General features: G+C 40.3%; 2 protein-coding genes across 2 annotated transcripts in view; both read left to right on the top strand.

Moving 5' to 3' along the window:
- Positions 1-2,781, top strand: part of TMEFF1 (transmembrane protein with EGF like and two follistatin like domains 1) — a 94,475-nt gene extending 91,694 nt beyond the window's left edge. The window contains exon 10 of the mRNA XM_064379468.1: positions 1,664-2,781. Within this exon, the coding sequence (XP_064235538.1) occupies positions 1,664-1,748 (85 nt within the window). The 3' untranslated portion in view covers positions 1,749-2,781. The remainder of the gene's footprint in view (positions 1-1,663) is intronic.
- A 93-nt stretch (positions 2,782-2,874) lies between these two features.
- On the top strand, positions 2,875-11,530 carry CAVIN4 (caveolae associated protein 4). Its single transcript, XM_012437556.2, has 2 exons — positions 2,875-3,691; positions 10,821-11,530. The coding sequence occupies exons 1-2, from the start codon at positions 3,284-3,286 to the stop codon at positions 11,505-11,507; spliced, it is 1,095 nt and encodes a 364-aa protein (XP_012292979.1). The 5' UTR covers positions 2,875-3,283; the 3' UTR covers positions 11,508-11,530.
- The last annotated feature ends 11,932 nt before the right edge of the window (positions 11,531-23,462 follow it).

The raw sequence follows: 23,462 nt of genomic DNA, 5'->3' as shown, positions 1-23,462 counted from the left end.
TGAAGTACGTACCCTCTGTTTATACTTCAAATCCCTCCTTGTTGCCCTCATAGCCACTTAGACATCACAGTGTATTTCTAACTGTGTCACAGTGTCTTCACTGCCCACTGTCTCTATGATTGAAGAGCCATCTCATTGAATTGATCACAGATTTCTCCTTGAGGCTTGTCTTTTTACTGTGGAATTTCCTCCCCTAGAATGTCTTGCTGTCTTGGATTTAGAATATTTATGTGCTTGGATTTATTTCCATTGAATTTTTAAGTATCTCTCCCACACAGTCCATTATGGGACAGCTGTTGACATATACCATGGTGGCTGTTACAATGGAGGAATCTTCTTTAAAAGGATGTTCCCACTGACCTGTTTATCAAGACTGCATGAGTTGCTTTTTCTTCTTTTCTTCTTGGAATCTCCTTTCCTGTTTTTGGTCTCAGAGAATGACTGATTGGCAGAAACCTTGAATAATACCTTAACTAAATGCCTTTATTTTATAGATTTAAAAATGATGGCGCTAGGAAATTGGAGCTTTTCCAAGGTCATGGTGAGTTAGTGACAGTAAAAGAGGGTTGCTTGATCTGTCAACTAGTCTTCTCATTTATGAAATGGAGATGATTCCAACTACCTCAGACTTTTAAAATGAGGATTAGTGAGGGAAAATTGTGAAAACCATAAACAAAATGGAAGTATCATCAACGCTTTTAGTTCAAGGCAAAGCTGTACTCTTTGAAGTTGAATAAAATGAGGAGTACTTATTGTTATAAGACTTGCTTTTCATTAGGTTGTAAATTTCTTGCTAGCAGAGATTTTAGAAGCTAGTCCAACTCCTAATTTAATATTTTACATGTAGGAGAATTGAGGTCACACAGTTAGTTAGCAGAGCGCAGAATTCATCTCAGCCCCTTTACTCCACATTGCATACACAGCACCTTGTGTTTGCAATCTAGTGTGCAGGCACAAGAGCAGTTCCAACACAGTGAGATTTGTGCTGCTGTGGAGAAACGTGGAAAATGAGAGCAGAGTTCATGAATGTCCCTCATCCTTGGTGTGACAGTTCCTTATGGGCTTCTGTGGTTTGCCCCAGCAGGGTGTGGACAGCTTCTTTTGAGTCATTGTCTAAAATCAGTAGACATTTCTATGTATTCATAGCTAAGGTAAATAAGCACACTTCTTCCTGATTTCTTCCTGCATCTAAGTTGTTCTTGTCATTTTAGAGCTGTCTTGTCATAATGCTCAGGGAAAGTACCTAGGCCAGAGTCCTTTTTACTGTCAGGGGTTTCACATGTGAAAGCCTGGGTGGTGAAGCAACAAATTCATGTTAAAAAAGTCACTGTGACTAGGGAATTCTAGGCTAGAGGAAGGGTGGGATATCTGTCAGGGATGCATACATAGTAGTGTAGACACTGGGAATCAGTTTTGCTTGTGCCAGTACCTATATTACATATCGAATCCTCTCAACTCCCAGCTTTGTAGGGGAGGTAGCAGTCTGAATTGTGTTCATCTTCACCTTGTCTGGCAACAGATTCCATCTCATTTCCCTTTCATGTAATTGCTTGCAACGTGGCTTTATGTGTGAAATATGTATTACTTTGGAAACATTTGAAATATCCTAAACAAAATCATCAAAACAATATTTTTCTCTCTTTCTTTTTTTTTAATGCAACAGAAAATGCCCCAAAAACAATAGAGGACGTCGACAGAAGCAAAACCTAGGTCATTTTACTTCAGATACGTCATCCAGAATGGTTTAAACTGATGACTTTTATATGTACACTGACCATGTGATGTACATTTATTATGTCTTTTTTTAAAGAATGGAAATATTTATTTCAGAGGCCTTATTTTTGGACATTTTTAGTGTAGTACTGTTGGCTCGTATTTAGAATATTCAGCTACGACAGTTTTGGACTGTTTAGTAGTGTTTGTTTTATGTTTTTAAATACAGAAATTGCTTTCACAAATTTGTACCACATGGTAATTCTAAGACTTGTTCTTTACCGGTGGAATGTAATATTTTTACAAAGATGGACCACTTCACAAATGGTTATAAAGTCATATCCACTTCTTCCACAATGACCACAGCAAATGACCAAGCATGAACTAAAAGGTAAAGATGTTTACAGATTACTTTTCTTACAAAAAAATCTAGAAGACACTGTGTTTAAATAGATATTTAAATGTTTTTGAGATTTAGTTACTGATTTTTTAGACACTGCCTATCGCATGAACTGTAAAGCTGTGTGTGTTAGGTGTAAAATATTTATAAGATATATGGACTGGGGAATTTGGTTATTCCTCCCTTTGAAAAAATAATTCTAATAATTTGAAAAAGTATGTTAGTAATGATGGAACAGATCAGTGAAAAATAGATTTAGATATTATGAAAATAGGCTGTTTAACAAACAGATTGGAATAAAGCCTATTCTACCAGTTAAACTACTTTAATACACATTCATTTTTAAAGAAAATATTTGTTTTAACATAAATAAACAAATTGTATCAGTGTTTGTGAATAAAATACAAAAATGATTGTTAATGATTGGTGCTCTTAGAGTGAGCTTAAAAATTATCTAAGACCTCTATCCAAATTTGTCCTGTAGTAATAGATTAATATTCATAGATTGTTGTTTAAAGATCTGAAGTGTGAGTAGAATGTATTAAGCTGTTTAACATGTAGTTTAGATATTCAAAAGCATGCATGTAGAATTTAAAGAATATGTTAAAAATTATTAATTTTAATATTTTGTTTGGAAAAGCATGTTATAATATAATGTTTTCACTATATGGCCTCTGTTTTGGTGTGTTTATTTACCAAATTTTTCAATATTGGTGTTTCAGTATATTTAATATGTGAAATTAGTAGGAAAAGCAGATTTTAGTTAAGAATTCCCCTTTGCTATTGCAAATACTGAATGAAATGATCTAAAGGCAAAAACTTTACCCAACATTTGAAGTTAGCTTTTTTGATCATTTGGTTTCTAGGTTTAATATTAGTTACATAGTGGCTTTAGTGAACTTTAAAAAAAACTTTCCTCTTCTACCCAGTCTTATTTGAGTCCCTTAGTCAGTCAGCAAGCATGTTTGGAACAGTCCCTGGTGCTTTGCAAGGGTTCAGATTGCAGAACAGTCACATATGGGCATTTGTAGTTATAAATACTTGACCATTCTCCAGGGGTGGGGTTTCCAACTCTTTAAACAACCCTGTTGCCTGTTATCAAGCTGACTTTTTGCTCTAAGTGCCAGAATTCATTGTGGTTAGGACATCTTTCGCTGAGAAGTAAATAAAATGGAACATAATGGATCTGCTTCAAATGCTGATAAAATCCACCAGAATCGCCTATCAAGTGTTACAGAAGATGAAGACCAAGACGCTGCTCTTACTATTGTGACTGTGCTGGACAAAGTAGCCTCCATCGTGGACAGTGTGCAGGCAAGCCAGAAGAGAATAGAAGAGAGACACAGGGAAATGGAAAATGCCATAAAATCCGTCCAGATTGACCTGTTGAAGCTTTCACAGTCACATAGCAATACAGGCCATGTCATTAACAAGTTGTTTGAGAAAACCCGAAAAGTCAGTGCTCACATTAAAGATGTGAAAGCCCGGGTGGAGAAGCAACAAATTCATGTTACAAAAGTTGAAGTCAAGCAAGAGGAAATAATGAAGAAAAACAAATTCCGGGTGGTAATATTCCAGGTAAGCTTGCACTTGTGTTCAGCTTGCTTGTTATAATCTCTTGTATCTTTTAATTGCAAAAAAGTCATATCACAGGTTTCCAGTGTCACATCTTAACTATTGTATATATTAATACAATGGGGTTCTGTATTACAGAGATCTCAGGATAAAACCATTGCTGTGTTAACCGAAGTACTATCTATCAATCATTTTGGTATTTTGAACTTCTCAAGCATTTCGTGTAATATGAACTGTGGCTCATAGCTTAGGCTATTTCTTGCATTTGAAAGTTAATATTGGTAAGGCCCTTTCAGCATATTAGCCTTATTAGCATGGTGCCCTCTCACAGACTTTGAAAATGTTCGAACTAAAACAGGACTCAGAAGCCTCTAGTTTAAAACACTTCTTTGTTCTCTAAAAGAAGAAACTGACAACCAGTAACAGTGTATTTTTTTTTTTCACTTATGTGGAATATCTGTAAGCCCTAAACAGCCCTAAACTTTTCAGAACGTGATTTGTATATTGGAACTTTTACATACAGATCACAATGATAGCTATTTCCCAATGAACATTGAGGCAATTATTCTTATTTTTCTTATTGTTATTATAGTAACAATATATTATACTAATATAGGAGTCACATAAATAATTCCTTGTGTTTGATTACAAAATCTTTTTACTTAACTGATTTAATATAATTTTTGTGTGTGTGTGGTATTGTGTATTGAGCTAAGTTCCCATATTATTCTGTGCTTGGCAGTCATATTTTTGGAAATAGGAACATATTCATGGCAAATGCATAATATCTATGGTGTATTTTTAAAACTCTTACAGTTAAAAGGAAAAAAAAATTGAACATTCTTTCACAGTAGAAAAATGGGAAACTGTCATTATCAGGCAGTGTACAAAACACAAATAAGAATAAAATTCTACTTTCACCTATTTAAATGTTGGCAATTATTAAAACCTATACTTACAGGTTAATTTAAGAATTGGAAAAAACACTTTCATATTCTGTTGGTAGAAATATTGATATAACATTTTTGAAAGGCAAATTTGGTAGTACATATTAAGAAATTTAAAAATTCATAAACTTTTTGGCCCCAAAATTTTATGTCAAAGAATTTGTTCATAAAATCAGGAATGTGTGCAGGGATGTTCCCTGGTACATATAAAGTGTTATTTTTTAAAATGACACCTGTATTTTAAAAACAAGTACTTATGTACATAGGGAAAAAACTCTGGAAGAATATAAACTAAATGAAATAGGAACACAGTTGGATTATGTAGAAGATAATTTATAAAATATGAGGGATGTGGCCCATAACTCCCCATGGCATTCTTTACACACTAGGCAATTCTCCATAGCCCTCTGTTGACTGATAATGTTACACTGTGATGGTAGAGTGGTATTTCAGATGTTTTTAAGAGCCTGTAGGTTATTCGGGAAAAATAATAGGGAAGAGAGTGAAGAGTTGCTTATTTCAAAGGTAGATAGGGCAGACTATGCCATTCGAAATTCTTTATCATTTCCCTTTCCTTTCATGTCCCTGGAAGCCCTTCTATAGGCTTAAAAATTTGGGAAAAGAAGACAAAGCCTGGGCAATGTGACAAAACCCCGTCTCTATAAAAATTACAAAAGTTAACCAGTCATGTTGTTGTGTGCCTGTGTTCTCTACTACTCAGGAGGCTAAGGTGGGAGGGTCACCTGAGCCTGAGGAGGTCAAGGCTACAGTGAGCCATGATTGTGCCACTGCACTCCTGCCTGGGTGATAGTGAGACCCTGTCTTAAGAAAAAAAAAAATTGAAAAATTGAAAAAAATCAGTCACCTGATTTTCAGAGGCCAGTTCCAGTGTTGGTATATGTAGTGGGAAATGTAGTATCCATTCTTTGATTCACCTTCTGAAGGCATTCACAATTGTGGGTATATCTTACCCTCCACTGGCATGGGCGCATGGCCAGGAAACATACTTGGCATTCACCACTGCTGAGAACCTTTGTGCAAAGCAGTGGACTAAGTGCCAATCAAGATTTACAAAAGCGAAAGCAAAGAAGTTTCTGAAAAGTTTCCATTGACTCTGTTCATTGACATAACTCTTCTTTCAACTTTAAGATGTTTCTGTGTTCACCTGTTTAGTCCCTGTGACTTACTGCTAATTGTTCCTTTCTTTGATCCCTTGCAGTTATTTAAAGCAGCTGAGGGGTGCTAGTTTAGGGCACATCTCTTTTCTTGTAAGGAATAATGCCATAAAGATTCTGTATAATTAAGCTGTTCAGAGTAAGCAGCAGTTCATCAAAAAGTAATTGCTATCATTTATAATGGGAGAGCTTGTAGAGAAAAGATAAATGGACATAGAACTCTGATTCAGAGATGCTTTAGATGTTAGGACACTGTATACATAGTCACATGGTTATTCTTGGCAGTTAAAATTAGTTATAATTAATCATCATTGTTAAGGTGTATAAGTGGTTATATTCAGATTGCCCTTTTACTAAAATTAACTTGAAACCAAGCAATTCAGCCATAATTACTTTGAGAGCTTGTTTGGAGGTTCTAGCAGGGGAGCACAGCTACTTGTATACCCTTGACCCAACAAGACCAGTCCTCCTCTATCGTAGATGGTCGTCCTTTTTGACCAAGTGTGTGGCTTCAGGAGGGACACATATGGAGCGGTGAGGGAGGAAGGGGTCACCTGCCTAGCCAGCCAGATCATCTGAATCAACCCTGGCCATCAGTGAGGTGACAGATACTGCAGTCAGATCGCCTTCACATCCCCTAGCTATATTACTTTGATGTTTAGTCCAGCCCACAGTACTCTGATGCACAGTATTCATTCTGTTACAAAAATGGTCTTTTTACCTGGAGTTTTATATTAAAAGACATAATTATATTTGGAAATCAACTATTATTCAACATCTGCAATCTTCAATTATTATAACAGTCTATTCACCATTAGTTCATGATATCTCAGTCTCATTGGAGTTGCAACAAATAGATCCACATAACAAGTACTTTTTTTTTTGACTCTACCCCTGTTTTGTTTTTTTTTAAAGCCTGATTTTATATTATTTGTTGTGTACTTAAAGAGGGGTATGTGATTCCTGGGTTAAGCTATATCTGATTTCTTCACAGCAAGATTGTGTTTTTTCCCCTAACTAACAGTAATTAACTTTTGGCTCTTTCCTTTTCTAATTATACCTTCTCAGGCCGTACCAACCCACATTGTGTTGCTGAAGCTACTCCCTGCAGCAGGTGTCAGGAAAGGAGAGGAATAATTTCGCTGCTTCTAACTGATTCATCAGAGAGTTATGAGACGCCTACCGCTGCCTTTTTTTAGCTCCTAAACTCTCTAATCCTATAGCCAAAGAATTTAATTTTAAATAAATATCCAAAGAAATAAAGTTCCAGGGATATAGTCTTGAATATCAGGCTGATAGGTTTTAGAATATGCATAAATGTGTTTTGTATATATTTATATGTTTTTTGATTGAATAGATTTAATCTGGATTTCATGTGGGAGCACAGTTTCTTTTAGAAATTTTAACCTGTGGTTCAGTTAAAAATCTCTTAATTTTTCAAGTTTCGTCTGTTTAGTTTTAGAAATGCTCCCTAAATAGTCAGTTGGGTTCCTCTAGCTGCTGCGTTTGGGCTGGCTCTCAAGGCCTCCAGTGTGTGTCATGTCCCAAATCCAATTCTCATCCTTCTTTTTTTGACCCATTTGGCACAATTAGACCTCCCTCTCCCCACTCCACCTCTCTCTCTCTCAAGAGACAGGGTCTTGCTTTGTTGCCCAGGCTAGGGTTCTATTGTGCAGTCATAGCTCACTGTAGCCTCCAACTCCTGGGGCAAATGGTCTTCCTTCTTCAGCCTTCCAAGTAGCAGGGACTACAGGTGTGCACCACCTTGCCTGGCTACACTTTAAAATTTTCGTAGTGACGAGGTCTCACTTTGTTGCCTGGACTGGTCTTGTCCTCAAGTGATCTTCCCACCTTAGCCTCCCAAAGTGTTGGGATTACAGGCATTAACCACTGCACCCAGCCCTTCCCTTTCTTCTTGAAACTTTTCTCCTTGACTTCTGAGATTACTACTCACTTTGGGAGTTCCCCCTGCCTCACTGACTGGTATTTGTCTTTTTTGTTTTTGTTGTTCTCATTTCTTCTTTTTACCAGTCCCAAATCCATGTTCAACACTCACCTTCAAAAATTCTTAAAACTTTTTTTTTATACATATTTGACAGCAAGACCTAAGTTGACCTGAAATTATTCAGTAAAAAAACTTGACCTAAATTAGCAGGAGGCTATAGTTTTTATCCCATCTTAGTGTGAATATTCATATATATCTTTTTGCCACAGAAATGTTTCTTCCAAGATCTTGCTGGGAATCTTATGTAATGAATCACATTATTTCCAAAGTCTGAAATATTCTGAATTCTGAAACACACCTTGGTGCCAAGGAGTTTTGAGTAAAACAGAGAATAGACCCATTCACTCAGTTTCTTGGCTATCTCTTTCATTTGGTCTCATGACTTTAATTCCGTCATTACATCAATGACTCCTAAATTTGGGTGTCTAGTCCAGCCCTCTCTTCTGAATTCCAGACTCATCTGCTCAGCTGCCTGCTCAGTGCCTCTGCTTGCATGGTTAGTGGGTGTCTCCAAGACGGCATGTTCAGAGCCTATCCTTCCCCTCCAGTCTCTTCCTCCTGCCATCTCCCCCATCTCAGTTAATGGCAGATCTATCCTTCATCCGCTCAGGCCATGTATTTGAGGATCGTTCTTGACACTCTGGCACTGCACATCCAAATCTAGTGACAAATCTTGTTGGCTCCCACCTTCAAAGCAGCTCCAAATCAGACTGCTTCTCACCCCCACCCTGTCAGCACCCTTACCCAGTACTCACTTGCCTCAGTGCTCTCCACCTGTTCTCCCTGCTTCTTTTCTTGCGCCTACACACTGTTTTCAGCAGAGTGGTCCTTTTATAATGTTGGTCAGATCTTGGCACTATTCTCCTGCAAACCATTAATTAATCAATCAATTAATTAATTAATTATGGAGTCTTGCTCTGTTGCCCAGACTGGAGTGCAGTAGCATAATCTCAGTTCACTGCAACCTCCACCTCCCGGGTTCAAGTGATTCTTCTGCCTTAGCCTCCCGAGTAGCTGGGATTACAGGTATGTGCCACCACACCTGGCTAATTTTTGTATTTTTAGTAGAGACTATTTCGCCATGTTGGCCAGGCTGGTCTTTAACTCCTGACCTCAGGTGATCCTCCCATCTCGGCCTTTTAAAGTGCTGGGATTACAGGAATGAGCCCCCGTGCCCGGCTTCCTGCAAGCCTTTTAGAAGGCTTCCTTTTATGCTCAGAATAAAAGCCACTGTCCTCACCATTGGATAAAGAGCCTTGCATGACCTTGGCCACCTGCTCTCTCTCTTACCCTTTTGTCTCCCCCTCTTGCCCCTTGATCACTCTGCTCTCATCACATGGCCCTCCCCACTGTTTCTCTGTTCTTCCCAGATCTACACATAGCCTTCAGGTCTAGGCTCAGGTGTCACCATATGAGTGAGGCCTTTCTGACCACCGTAATTCAAACAGCACCTTTTTTGTCACTGCACGTACCCCTTCCCTGCTTTCGTTCTCACCTTAGCAGGTATCACCATCTAACATGCTTTATAGATTTTACTTATTTGTCTCTCTCCTAGAATATAAGCTCTTTCACTCTTCTGCCTTCAAAGAAGTTTTGCAGTTTCTAGAACCAGAAAATTTACTGGTTCGTGGTGGTGCTTAATAACTTGGTTGAAGGAGGCTGTACACCTGTTTGGTCCAATAATCATTTATTGAGTGTGCCTACTATGTGCAAGACACTGATAGATGCTGGGCATAAAATGTAACATGATCTCTGCTTTCAAGGAATCTGGAGGCCTCCAGGAGACACATATTTTTGAGTAAAGCTCCAATTCAAACTGTGATAAATGTTATAAACAGAGGTATGAATGTGTAAATTTGAGATAGAGTCAGCCATGTGGGGAAGTTGGGAACGTTTGAATTGATTCTTGAAGAAAGATTTTATTTACAAAGCCAAAAAGAGGTAAAGGGGCACTTGAGATATCAGAAACTTCTGGGCATGGTAACATGTGCCTGTAGTCCCAGCTACTTGGGAGACTGAAGCAGGAGGATTCCTTGAGTCTAGGAGTTCCAGTCCAGCCTGAGCAACATAGTGAGACCCCGTCATTATGAAAAAAGGAAGATATCAGAAATCACTTATACATAGGCGTAGAGGGATGAAAACATCTTGTGCTTGAGGAATTGAGAGTGATTGTATGTTTCTGGGCTGGCAGAGTGGGAAAGTGGATTTAGCTAAAGCTGAGGAGCCTTCTAATCATATGGAAGAATTTGAACTTTCTTCTTTGAGTATTGATGAGCTTTCCAAAGTTTAAAGCAGAGAAAAGATGTGATCAAAGCCATGCTTAGTAATATTTCTCAGACAGTACTTAGGTGATGTTCTGGAGGTAGAAGGATCAATGAGGAGGCATTATACAAGTTCAGGACTGAGATGACAAGGGCCACAATCAAGACATTGGGAGAGGGAATGAGGAAGGAGGAGGAACAGACGAGTTGTTAGGCAGTATTATCGACAAAGCTTGGTGACCAGTTGGATATGGAATGAGAGGGAGAGGAAATACGTGGGATGATGATTCAGGAGTTTCTATGTTATTTGGCACCTGGATGGGTGTTAGTGCTGAGAGGTACAGGGAAAGAAGTAGAAATGGAGAGGATGTTGAATGGGCCTTGATTTTTGGACTTGCTGTTTGAGGTGACTATGTTACCTCTCAAACTGTGGAGCAGTCTGCCTATCATTCTCACATGCGTATTCATCTTAGGAGACAGGAGAAGTGAAGATAAAATAAATGTGAGTTTACTTACAATTGGATCTGAAAAATGGAGTGGATAAGGTTGCTCAGGTTGAGCCTGGGAGATGAAGAAGAAGAAAGGGCCAAGGTAAGATAAACCCTAAGAAATGCTAACATTTAAGGAGTGGGCAGAGGATAAACAGCCCATGGCGAAGATTTACAAGGCATGGCCAGAAGGTAGAAAACCTAATCTCTAGTGCAAAGTAAGGACTAATATGCTTTGTTTTTCTCTCTGCTTCAGGAGAAGTTTCGGTGTCCGACATCCCTGTCTGTTGTTAAAGACAGAAGCCTCACTGAGAATCAGGAAGAGGATGTTGATGATGTCTTTGATCCCCCAGTAGACCTCTCCTCGGATGAAGAATATTATGTTGAAGAAAGCAGATCTGCCAGGCTTAGGAAGTCAGGCAAGGAGCGCATTGATAATATCAAGAAGGCATTTTCCAAAGAAAACATGCAGAAGACACGGCAGAATTTTGACAAGAAGGTGAACAGAATTAGAACTAGAATAGTGACCCCAGAGAGGAGAGAGAGGCTAAGGCAGTCAGGAGAGAGGCTGAGACAGTCAGGGGAGAGGCTGAGACAGTCAGGGGAGAGGTTTAAGAAATCTATTTCTAATGCAGCTCCCTCCAAGGAAGCTTTTAAGATGCGTAGCCTCAGGAAAGGTAAGAACCGAACAGTGGCAGAAGGTGAGGAATGTGCCAGGGAGATGGGCGTGGACATCATTGCCAGGAGTGAATCTGTGGGTCCCATCAGTGAGCTCTATTCTGATGAGCTCAGTGAACCAGAACACGAGGCAGCCAGGCCGGTGTATCCTGCCCACGAAGGAAGGGAAATCCCCACCCCTGAGCCTTTAAAAGTTACTTTTAAACCTCAGGTGAAAGTAGAGGATGATGAATCTCTTTTGTTAGATTTAAAGCAGTCATCATAAAGAGGAATTAAGTATATCCTAAATATGAATCTCCTAATCATGCAGTTTTAGTTTGAATAGTGTGTAGTCATCTATATTTCTGTGCCATGTAGGAAAACATAAATGGTTTTTTTCCTTATATTTAAAATCTTGAGGGTAGTATAAATATTATATACATTTCCTTGTAACTTCCTTGGGAATTCTTCCCCCCACCGCACCGCCCCCCACCGCCCCACCCCAAGGTTATGTGATTCCTGCAGCTTTTTCTCTTAGGTCACTCTTTCTCACGGCAGCTGTGGATTTTTTAGTTCTTTTCTCTTGTCCACCAGAAAAATAGTTTCCTAGGGCAGGCCAGTTACATGTTTGGTAAGGGCAACTTTGTGGCCATCATTTGCAAGTGAACTCTAAATACTTGTTAGGATTAATATTGTGGCCAGCCTCAAAGGGGAATAACTCACGTGTGGGTTATATCATCCGAATGTTCAGATCAACAGATTTGTTAGTAAATTAGCAGTCACACCCCTTTTCTGATGCTTTCACGTTAAATAATTAAAGTTCTGGACTTGAACATCTGGCTCTAGTATCATAGCTTTACTTACAAGAAAACCCTTAGCAAGTCATCTGTTTATTCTCATCAGTAAAAATGGAGAGGGTTGACTGTGCTGTCCGCCTCAGAGGACTATTGTGAAGATCAAAGGAAATGGTACACTTTCTGGGGAGTAAGAAGCACACCCAGAGAAAACAAGCCTCACCAGTTCCTCAAAAACAGAATCGAAAGAATTACACCCTCTGAAAAAGCCCTGAGCACCAAGCGATGAGGTCCTAGGTTGGACAGAAACTAAAGTTGGTCTTCAGAAGACTTTACACAGAATCAAGAGTGAAAAATAAATAACTGTTTGGGTGATTACTTTTTCATCAGACTAAAACTAAACCTTGGGTTTTAGTTGGGTCTCAAAGTGTTCCCTGGCTAAGTCCTTTCTAATTTCCTTTCAATTAAGATCTTCAGTGGCCTGTAGCACTGCATTTGTTTGAGCAGTATGAGGCATAAAACTGTGGCTGTGTTGTCAAGTGGGCCTTTCTAAAGTTTGCCCTGATGGATTGGGTTTGGAAATGACCTCAAATATTCTTGTTTTTCTGAGTGTGCTCTTCAGGGCCCAACTGTCCAAAACAGTGTTCATAGGAGTTAATTGTAGCTGCTTTGGGAGGAACCCAGATTCCCCTTATCTGTTAGCTTTAGCTTGTTGAATCCAGAAATTAGAGCAATGTCTATTGTTGCTACAGAAAGAAAGAAATGGGCCAGGCACAGTGACTCATGCAAGCAATCCCAGCCCTTTGGGAGGCTGAGGCGGGTGAATCACTTGAGGTCAGAAGTTCAAGACCAACCAGACCAACATGGTGAAACCCTGACTCTACTAAAAATACAAAAATTAGCTGGGTGTGGTGGCATGTGTCTGTCCCAGCTACTCGGGAGGCTGAGACAGGAGAATTGCTTGAACCCAGGAGGTGGAGGTTGCAGTTAGTCAAGATTGCGCCACTGCATTCAAGCCTGGGTGACAAAGCAATACTCTGTCTTAAAAAAAAAAAAAGGAAAGAAAGAAATGGTCATACTGGTTCTGTACTTATAGGATGTTCAATGTAGCATGTAGCATGGTGTTGTAATAGAGAAGAAATGATGGAATTGTTGAATTTGAAGAGTTGGGACAACAATCAGCTATCCCACTTTTTTTCTCACTTTCAGATCAGTTTTTGGATAATCCTATGGAAGTCGGAATAAGTGTACACATCTACACACAGGCATACATAAATAGGCTTTAAAATATTTGACTCTGTTACCCAGATGTTTGGGTTTTGGGAGTCTGATTCAGCATCATTTCCTCTTCAACCTGCATGAATACATAAAATCATAAATTGTTCATCTTGTTACCTTTTTATATTGAAAATTAAAATGTATACAACATTGGATGACACTTTCAAATGAATAATTTTAAAATGTTTTTATAACATTTTGGAAAGCTCTTAGATGCCTAATCACATATTTTCTTAGGAGCCATAATAAATTTGAATTTAAGAAAACATTATTACAATGTTTGATGTTAGTGTCCTATAAATATTTTTTACTAATAATGCAAATAGTGAATGTAAAGAAGTTACAAGCTTTTTCTTTCTTCTAGCCCTATGCAGAATAAATATCAGTTGGCCGAAAATATTTTTCTGCAAATATTGCTGTCATAGAATTTTTGTAGTCAGTTTGCTTACTGACTCATTATATAACCAGACTTGACATTTTATGGAACATTTCACATATAGCTATATTTGAATTTTGATGAGGAAGGAGTTATAACCTGGTCAGCTCTTCATCATGGTAGACTTTGTGCAACCCCAAAACACTAAGCAGTTTCATGTCCCTGGAGGTTTACGGTAACCTTGTACTGCTCTCTTGGTACTATAATTTTCCCTCCTCCATATCGCTTCTGTCTCTCTTCATTCCTTCCCACATTTGGGACATTCTGAAATTCTTCATTCATAATTTATTATCCCTTTAACTTAATTTTCTTGATATAAAATAATGGGCTGCAAAATCACACATCTCATTTGATATAAGGAATATTCTAGTCAGTGTTCCTATTTTAAAAGTTTTAGATAACAGGGACAGATTATTTTACTTATTCATCTGTATTTTAGAAATTTTACATACCAAATTTTAAACAATGTATTCAAATGAAACCATTAGCAAGATTCCTTGCTCTGAGACAGAACAGTGCAGCATCTATAGACACCAGGGGGCATGGAGCTACTCAGGATCTTCTGCAGAATAGATAGGATAGGTGAGGGGGTGCAAGTCTGTCTTCTGAACTCGATGATCCACGTCTTTCCTCTGAGTGGATGATAGCCTGATTCTAGCTTATCGGTTAGAGAAGCAGGGCAAACAACAAAATACATGAAAATTCAAGGCCAGGCATGGTACTTCATACCTGTAATCCCAGCACTTTGGGAGGCCAAGTCAGGCAGATCACTTGAGGTCAGGAGTTCAAGACCAGCCTGGCCAACATGGTGAAATCCCGTCTCTACTAAAAAGACAAAAATTAGCTGCGTGTGGTGGTGGGCGCCTGCAATTCCAGCTACTTGGGAGGCTGAGGCAGGAGAATTGCTTGAACCTGGGAGGTGGAGGTTGTAGTGAGCCGAGATCACGCCATTGCGCTCCAGTCTGGGCAACAGAGTGAGACTCCTCAAAAAAAAAAAGTAAATTCACCTTGCTGAAAGTGTACTTGTTGTGTGTGTGTGTGTGTGTGTGTGTGTGTGTGTGTGTGCCCTCAAGCCTCCATAAACTAAAAATACAAATCAAAGTAAAAATACAAAACATTTCGATTTCATTCTTTGCCTTCCATGCACATTAAAGGATTTGGTTTAGACCAAGACTGATAGTTCATTGTGATTCCATCAGCTAAAAGACATGGATCATGTTATGTAAAATATTCTACAGAACCATTGTTAACTGTGCGTTTCATTACGTGAAATCGCTGGGCTCGTTTTTATTCTAAGACATGTTTACTATAGCTTCTTTTATTGAACCCTGCTAAGAAAATTACAGATCATGATCCCCAAATAGGCAGAATGGCCATTATGGTCTCACCCTCAATTCTATTTGAATTTGGGGCATGCTATTCCCTGGTCTGTAATGAATAAAAAAATAAAAAGCTTCTTGCTAAATTTTGTGTGTTGTTCTTGTGGCCACCTCTGAGTTATGTTGTCTCAGGATTTATAGTTGGCCTTCCTAGGTCAGGATCCTTCAGTGTATTTCATAAGCAGTGACTAGGAGATCTAGGGTAACCACAACTCACTATGCATCTCTTAGGACATCCAAGGATCCCTGAGAGGGTAGACTGGAGTGGCAGAATGTCCTCACACTTTGAATTTACTTTGGGCATCTTCCTAGAATCAATTGCTTTTGTCAAAAGGCCCTCCCCAAATGCTCTGCCACTTGCTGCCTCTGCCCATGCTGTATGTCTTGGAGCACTACTTTTCCCTTTCATTCTGAGAGATGCCTTTCAAGTTCACTGAGAATGTCAGTTTCCTAATTTTAGATTTCCTTGGTCCCTTCATCCCCAAGGAAGGGCATGATTAATTACTCCATATATATATATATATGTGCCAGATTCTATGTGAGGCACTGAAGATTCAAAGATGAATACAGCTTCCTACTTCCCCACCTCTTCCTACCCCATATCTCAGGCTCATAGTTCTGGGAGACAAGCAAGCATTCAGCAGTGTGACTAGTGCTATGTATCAGATGATGGAACCGTGGAGATGGAAGCTGTTTAACAGATTTGCATCTGCCCTAGCACTTGCACTATATTGCAGTTTATTTGTGTAACTCTCTTCTAGACTAGACTGTGCTTCTTAAGGTCAGGGACTCATTTTACTCATATTTGGGTTGCCAGCATTTGGAGAGCCTCCCCGCATGTGCTAGCCATCTGCATTATGAATCCAGAGATGAAAGATGTGGTCCCTGTGCTTAAGGAACTTTTCCCTTAGTGGAGGAGATAGATACATCATGCTCAGATTGAAGAAAGGATGATAGGGGAACATAGAGGAAAAATATCTCACAATCTGGGGAAAGGTTGTCAGAAAACTAGAGAAAGCATTGCTTAAGTTGGCATTTGAAGGCCATTTGAGTCAACTGAATAACAGAATTTAAGGCAAGATGCTGCTAGAGATATTGAATGAGGGCTATCTGAGATTTATGTCAAAGGCCATAGAGAGCCACTGAGAGATTTTAAAGGATATTCTGTTAACAGACCAGAGGCAGACGGACCAGTTGGTAGGGCCCTTGAATTTTTCCAGGTGAGAGGAGTACCTAAACTAAAGCAGTAACTGAGCTATTGAGGGTCAACTTGGCTGTGGCTTGTGATGGGAACAAATGACTGCCAGGTTTCTGAGTTGGGTAAGTCACAAGTGGTGCCAGTCACTGGGACAGGAAATACAAGAGTGTTCTAAGACAGCTCTCTCCGGGTGCTTCTCTATCTCTTCTCTGACAGCCTTCATTACTCGTCCCTCAATGTGGCTGATTAATGAAAGGGAACTATGCCCATTCTCCAGAAGCTTCCCCACTAGAGGTTTGCCCGGTCTAGCCATTGTGGCTCTCACCTATGTGTGAAGAAGCCTCCTTTGAGGGGCCCCTTTCCTGGTTCTAGCAGGTGCCTTGCCCTCTCCACCAAGATGCCAAAGTCCTAGGGAAGCAGTCTTTGCTCCAGGCCAGATTTCTATTTGCTGATTCTGTGGTCCAAAGAAAAGCTACTTCTGAGTCTTAGAATGGATTGTCATTTTCACAAGAACAGAAAACTGCATGTTCTCACTCATAAGTGGGTGTTGAACAATGAGAATACATGGACACAGGGAGGGGAACATAACACATTGGGGCCTGTTGAGGGGATGGGGGCCTAGGGGAGGGGTAGCAGTGGGGTGAGGATATTGGGGAGGGATAGCATTAGGAGAAATACCTAATGTAGATGACGGAGTGATGGATGCAGCAAACCACCATGGCACCTATGTAACAAACCTGCATGTTAGGCACATGTACCCCAGAACTTAAATATAATAAATAAAAAGAAACAAAGAATGGATTGTTATTTTCTAATCTCATTTGTCGTTGGGCACCTGAGGATTGCAGACAAAGCTGTGCTTTATTCCATCTGACATCACAGTAACAGTTGTTGTGACCAGCTGCATAGGCCAGGGCCAACTGCCCAGGTTCATGTAGCTTCTCCAGTCAGCTGCCGCGATGGCAGCAAGAACCTCGATCTCATCGTGGGTACTTGTTTTCAAATTGAATCCCTTTGTGTCTGTCCCATTAGATCTGAGTCATAGCATCAAAAATGTATCAGGGGTTCAAGGTGGGTTTGATGCAACCCATTCTTCTTCCCCTCCAGTTTAGTGGTTCATGGAGAGTTCATACAAGGATTGTCAGCAAGTGGAGAACAAAGTGTCACCTTTATTATAGGCTGAGCTTGTGTTCAATAAGTCCCCCTCAAAGTAGGGCATTTAGTAAATTCGGCTGGTGAACGTGGCTTAGGCCCTCCTGTCTTCCTGGGACGCTCTGATGTGGTGGTAGATGAGCAAGGTTTGCCGAGCAGTAGAGTCCATTTTCTCAGCTAGCAGTGAAGCCTGCAGGTCTGCTGACATCCTCAGCCAGGAAGAGCAGTGGGGATGGAGTGCCTTCCTCTGTGGTCACCTCCAACTCAAGTGAGCAGGCAGCGAGGAGAGGGGAGGCAGAGAAGCCAGGGCCTCTGGGTCAGAACATAGGGTCCATTTTGAAGCCACAGCCTCGTTTGCACTTCTGAGGCCTGATATACAGAGTTAAAACAGAGCCCACTGAACCTAGCTGCTCCCTGGTGAGCATCCCTAATCCAAAAATCCAAAACCTGAAATGCTCCTAAATTCAAAACTTTTTGAGCGCTAATAAGACACTTTAAGGAAATGCTCAACCTTTATAATGCAAATATTATAAAATCTGAAAAAACATCTGAAAAACTTCTCTCAAATACTTGGTCCCAAATATTCAGTTACAGGATACTCAACCTGTACTGCTTCTGAGGCCTGTTGTGGACACACTGACTTGAGGTATGTGTATCTTCAGCAGGGACCAAGTGAGGACCACGTGGAAGGTAGGCAAGTTGGATATTACAGATCCCAGCCCAGAGACAAAGGCTGGATAACACATTTGTTAAAGTATGGGTAAGTGCAATTGTGTCATGTAGTTTGAAAGGAGTGGATGAAGATCTTTCATTTGCCAAATTTCTAAAATAAGATATTCTTCTGAACAATTGTTCTCTTATTTCAAAAATTATATTCTGCTGATCAGTCTGTGACTGTCATTACCTTTGAAAGGGCAGTCTCTATCCTCATTCTGGTTTCTAGCCGCCTGATAGAATCACTTTAAAAGGAACATTAGGCCGGGTGGCGGAGGCTCATGCCTGTAATCACAGCACTTTGGGAGGCTGAGATGGGCAGATCATGAGGTCAGGAGATCGAGACCATCCTGGCTAACATGGTGAAACCCTGTCTCTACTAAAAATACAAAAATTAGCCAGGCATGATGGTGCGTGCCTGTAATCCCAGCTACTCCAGAGGCTGAGGCAGGAGAATTGTTTGAACAGGGAGTCAGAGATTGTAGTGAGCTGAGATTGTGCCACTGCACTCCAGCCTGGCCAGAGTGAGACTCTGTCTCAAAAAAAAAAAAAAAAAAAAAAAAAAGGAACATTACATATTGTTCTAAGCTGAAATTAGAACTACAATAAGCACTTCAGTCTGAAGAGTTTGGCTCAGTTTGTTACTGAGAATGCATTAAGGTGTTACTCCTGGCTGAAGTTTGCTTACAGCCTAATATTGTAAGGCAGCTAAGGTCACCTAATAATGTCATGGGCCAATATTCATAACTTATTAGGGTGTAGTTAGGCTTTTTATCTGAACAGGCTTTAAATTCTCAGCAAACTGGTTATGTAAATATGTTGTTTTAGGGTAAAATAAAATCTATTGAAATGAGTGTATTACTTTAATTGTATTAGTACCTTTCAAGTGGCCACATTTATTTGGACAGTTTCCATAAGGAAAATAAATAAATTAACAGAATTATGCATGGGATGTGTTCCATTCTAGTTGAAAGCAATAGAGATTTCAGAGGGAAGCATTCATGTGCTGTCAGCTGCCAAGAAACAGGGCTATATTTTCTTTAACAGGAGAGAAAACATCTCAATAAATTATAGGTTGTAGATTTATTAGGAAAATGTACTGAAATATTCTCTACTTGAAACTCATGCATCTTATGTAAAAGGAAATCATCAGCATTTCAGACAAACCGTTTTGGAGGGCAAAATCACTTATGATTTGCTAGTTAGTCACCTGTATTATTTTTAAAGAAAATCTTGTATCCAGTGATAATCTGCTTAAGCATCTTCTCACCCTCTTTGTTCTCCAGAATACCAGCCCCTCTCAAGGTAGAGGAGCTGGAGAAGCCTGCATTGGGCCGGGTCCAAGGCAGCCTATGATTTACTCCTATGGCTTGATGAGACCAAGCCATGTGCATATGGTGGATTATTTTTCCTGACTTTGTCTCAAAATATTTTATAGAAAGGATGAGGATTATTACATTTTTCCAAGGGCATGAGGTATAGGAATGGGGTAAATGGATATGGCAATCATGAAACTTAATTATGAGTTTTGGCAAAAAACAATTCTCAACTGTGAATTAAAGATCAAAAGCAAGAACACTGTAAATTGTGCATGAGGAGGAATCTGGAGAACGGTAACCCATGGTCTTTGTTGTCATTGAGGACAAAGCAAAATAAAATGCAAAAATGCGTTTAATGCAGGAAAAGGGAATCTGGTTAATCACAAAGAAAGGCTTCTACCCCAGAAACATTTTCCTCTGGAGGTTTTAAGAGCTGAACAAACCATCTTTCGTTTGGAGGCAGGGTAGTAAATGCAGTGCCTAGAGAGATGCTGCATGCATCATGTTTCTGCTGTTTCACAGTTTTTCATACTGGGCAGCCATAACTGTTATATTCACCTCTCTCCCAACCTTTTTTTTTTTTTTTGAGGTGGGGCTTGCTCTGTTGCCCAGGCTGGAGTGCAGCGGCGCAATCGTTGCTCATTACAGCCTCCATCTCCTAGGCTCAAATGATCCACCTCAGCCTCCCAAGTAGCTGGGACCATAGGCACGTGCCACAATGCTTGGCTATTTTTTTTTTTTTTAATTTTTAATAGAGATGAGGTCCACTATGTTGCCCAGGCTGGTCTTGCACTCCTGAGCTCAAGCAATCCTCCCTCCTTGGCCTCCCAAAGTGCAGGAATTACAATCATGAACCACTACAGCTGGCCCATATCTCTGTCTTTGTAAAGCCTTTTAAAATTGTGCATGCATTCTCCCCAAGATTCTTTAAGTGCAAAGGACTTACTGTGTTTCTCATTAATAAGATAATAGGTATTTAATAAGTATCTACTGAATGAAAACAAATGAATGCCTCTTTGAACTATGGCCTCTTCTCTGAATATCTTTGAATTAAGATCATTTATTTGATGAGTATTTTTTGAGCGCCTAATATAAGCCTGGCACTGTTTTAGGCTCTGGGAGTAAAGCAGTGAACAGAGTTTTTTCTTTCAGAGATTCCAGAGAAAGACTAGTAACTAAGTAAATATAGTTTGTTAGGTGGTGATAAGTGCTTTGAAGAAAAAGAAGTCAGGTAAGGGGGCAGGGCATTATGAATAGGGGTGTGCAGGCTGGCGCTGTTTTAGAAAGGGTGTCTGGGAAGGCTAGACACCAGAATGTTTTGAATCTGATAGTCAACCATACAAGTGTTTCTAGGAAAAGTTTCAGTTGTGTTCAGGAGACAGTGTGGTTCAAATGGGTGAGGCTGGAAGAGTGGGCGCAGTGGGGTGTCACAGGCTGTTCTAAGGACTTTGGGTTTTACCCTGAATGAGAAGGGGACCCATAGGAACAAAAAGCTAACTACAGTTCCTGCCTTAGTTCACAATGCAAAAGAAATCACCCAAACTCCCAAGAGTTTTCCACTCCTTGTGCACTCCCTAAGCCCCATTGCAGCTCAAGGCTGACATCTAGTGGATATTTTCCTAATTGTTTATGCACAGGCAGTTTGGAACCTATCCACTTTTGATTAAGAATAGAGGGGGAGATTTAACATGGAAAAATCGCTATCTGCATGATTAGTAGACTACTATAGTGGATTTGCCTCTTTGTTTTTCTTTGGCTCATATTCAGGAAAATTTACATTTCTTTAGCATATATTAGTTAGAACTGGTGGGTTCAGCTGCCAGAGATTAGAGCATCAAAATCATGGGTTGGTAAGGAGGAGAAAAAGTATCCGGTGGGATCAGCCAGGAGAAAGTGCCCTGGTTCTAGTGGTGGCCTTCAAAAGGTAGCTGTGGTTCATTGTATGGTGTTTAAGGGCATGTGTATTCCAAACCTGGGCTGGCGTCAGGTTGGCATTGATTTACAAAGGGAGTCTACTGCGTAGGGCATGGTGGAAGGAAGTTCAGGGCAGCGCGGAGATACTGAAAGTCATGAAGTTGAGTGTTTCCCAAAGCTTAGGTGGGGTACTTCAGTGTGGCAATCAAGAACTTTAGCTTTATAATTGGACAACTGGCTTCGTGTCTGCCATTTACTGACTGTGAGAACTTGGGCAAATTATACTATCTGAACCCAGTTTCTAAATAGTACCATCTAAAGGTGTTATATTAAGCCAGATATTTTATGGAACACACTTAGCACACTTAGCATTTAGTAAGTGATCAAAAATAGCTAGGTGTTACTGTTTAGAGGAACTACAAGTAGCCTCTAGAGATAGAGAGCAGACTATTTTAATAATGATATCTGCATTACAAATTTTTTCCCCCGGGCATTTTACATTAACAGAACTTAGTTTGAACCCATTTTGCAGATGTATATGATCCATTTTATCTACTTTGATTGTAGGCTGTTGAATATTCTGCTTAACAAGACATAGCATTTGTACTACATAGAGATTAAAACTATCTAGTGGCTTTCATAACTTTTAGGAAAAAAAGGCTCAAATATGAGCTCTGCAGGATCTGGCTCCTGCATGCCTCTTTATCCTCATCTTTTATTCTTCCTCCTCAGTTTCTGCATTCTAGAGACACTGGCCTCTCAGGTCCTTGAACGCCTTACCCCTCCTGTCTCAGAACCTGTGCATAGGCAGTTCCGATTGCCTGTCTACACCTTTCCCACTCCCTTCCCACCCAACTAAGCACAAACCTAGTTAACTTCTGTTCATCTTTAGGATTCCGTGAAAAGGATACTTCTTCAGGGAACCTTTCCATGCTCCTATGTCACTCCCTGACAGGGACAGCCTCCCCTGTTATACAGTAAGAACACTTATTGCAGTTTAAAAATATATGTATAGGTGGTTATTCACTCAGCTAGACTGTAAGCATCTTGAGCACTGGCACTGTGTCTGTTCAGCCCATTGCTCTGTCCCTGCCACAGCGCCTCAGATAGAGTGGTCTGAAAAGGGAGGGATTTTATTTGAAAATTAAAATGTAGAAATAGGTAAAACACTTGGTGATGAGTATGAGGGGTGTAGTGGGTTCTATGCTGTGACACTTGGATTCCCTCTAAGACTTGGCACTCATCCCTCCAGATGCTGGGAGTTTTGATGGCTGATGGCTCTCAACCCAAGTCTGTCTCCAGGAATTGCCCTCAGTAGAGAGAGCCACCTCACCCAGGGTCATGCCCCCTCCCGAGAACAGCCCACACTGAGTGACAGGTTGACTGGGGAATATGTGTGTGGCTCCTGGCTTCAGCATGGAACAACTCTGAAGGACCTTCCTGGGTCCAGAGCTTCCCATAGGATTGAATGAGGCCCCGGTTTAAACCTTACTAACTGTTGAACTCCCGTCTCTGTCCTGTGTCCTTCAGCCCTCACAGATACTGTTCATGAGTGTGTCACTCAATTAAACCACCTACAAAGTCTCCGAGTCTGTTTCTTAGGGAACCTGACCCACAACTGGTCATGATGGAGAGGGAGGAGTTTAAGGTTGCTCCTGGGTTTCTGGCTTGAGACAGCACATGAGGCTATCCAGTGAGAAGAGGGACAAAGAAGAAAGCGTACAGAAGTTGAAGCAGATTTGCTAGAAAAGATACGTTTCAGGGTGCTAAGTCTAAGGTGCCTGTGGGATAGCCCGGAGTTTGAAGCTCAGAAGAAAGATCTAGGCTGGAGGCACAGATTTGGGAATCATCAACACAGCAAAAACAACGATATTAAAGAGATCTTCACCCCATAAAAGTATGGGATGTGAAAAAAACAGGAAGCACATGTCCAGGGAGCCAACAGAAACGAGCAGGGCAAGAAAGACACGCTTGTGGCAAATAGAGTGATCAGGGAGGCTGGAAAACCAGGAGTGTGAGCGTTGAGCATGACAGAGGGATTTACAGCAATTTCAGAT

The sequence above is a fragment of the Aotus nancymaae genome, unplaced genomic scaffold (assembly GCF_030222135.1).
Source record: "Aotus nancymaae isolate 86718 unplaced genomic scaffold, 86718_ANA_hifiasm-v0.15.2.pri h1tg000003l, whole genome shotgun sequence".
Lineage (NCBI taxonomy): Eukaryota > Metazoa > Chordata > Mammalia > Primates > Aotidae > Aotus > Aotus nancymaae.
This window is presented reverse-complemented; position numbering and strand designations above follow the sequence as displayed.

Excerpts from the sequence above, each read along its gene's own strand:
- CAVIN4 (XM_012437556.2), top strand. The coding sequence starts at position 3,284 with ATGGAACATAATGGATCTGCTTCAAATGCTGATAAAATCCACCAGAAT. Across the intron at positions 3,692-10,820 it reads TCCGGGTGGTAATATTCCAG|GAGAAGTTTCGGTGTCCGAC; the intron begins GTAAGCTTGCAC and ends TCTCTGCTTCAG.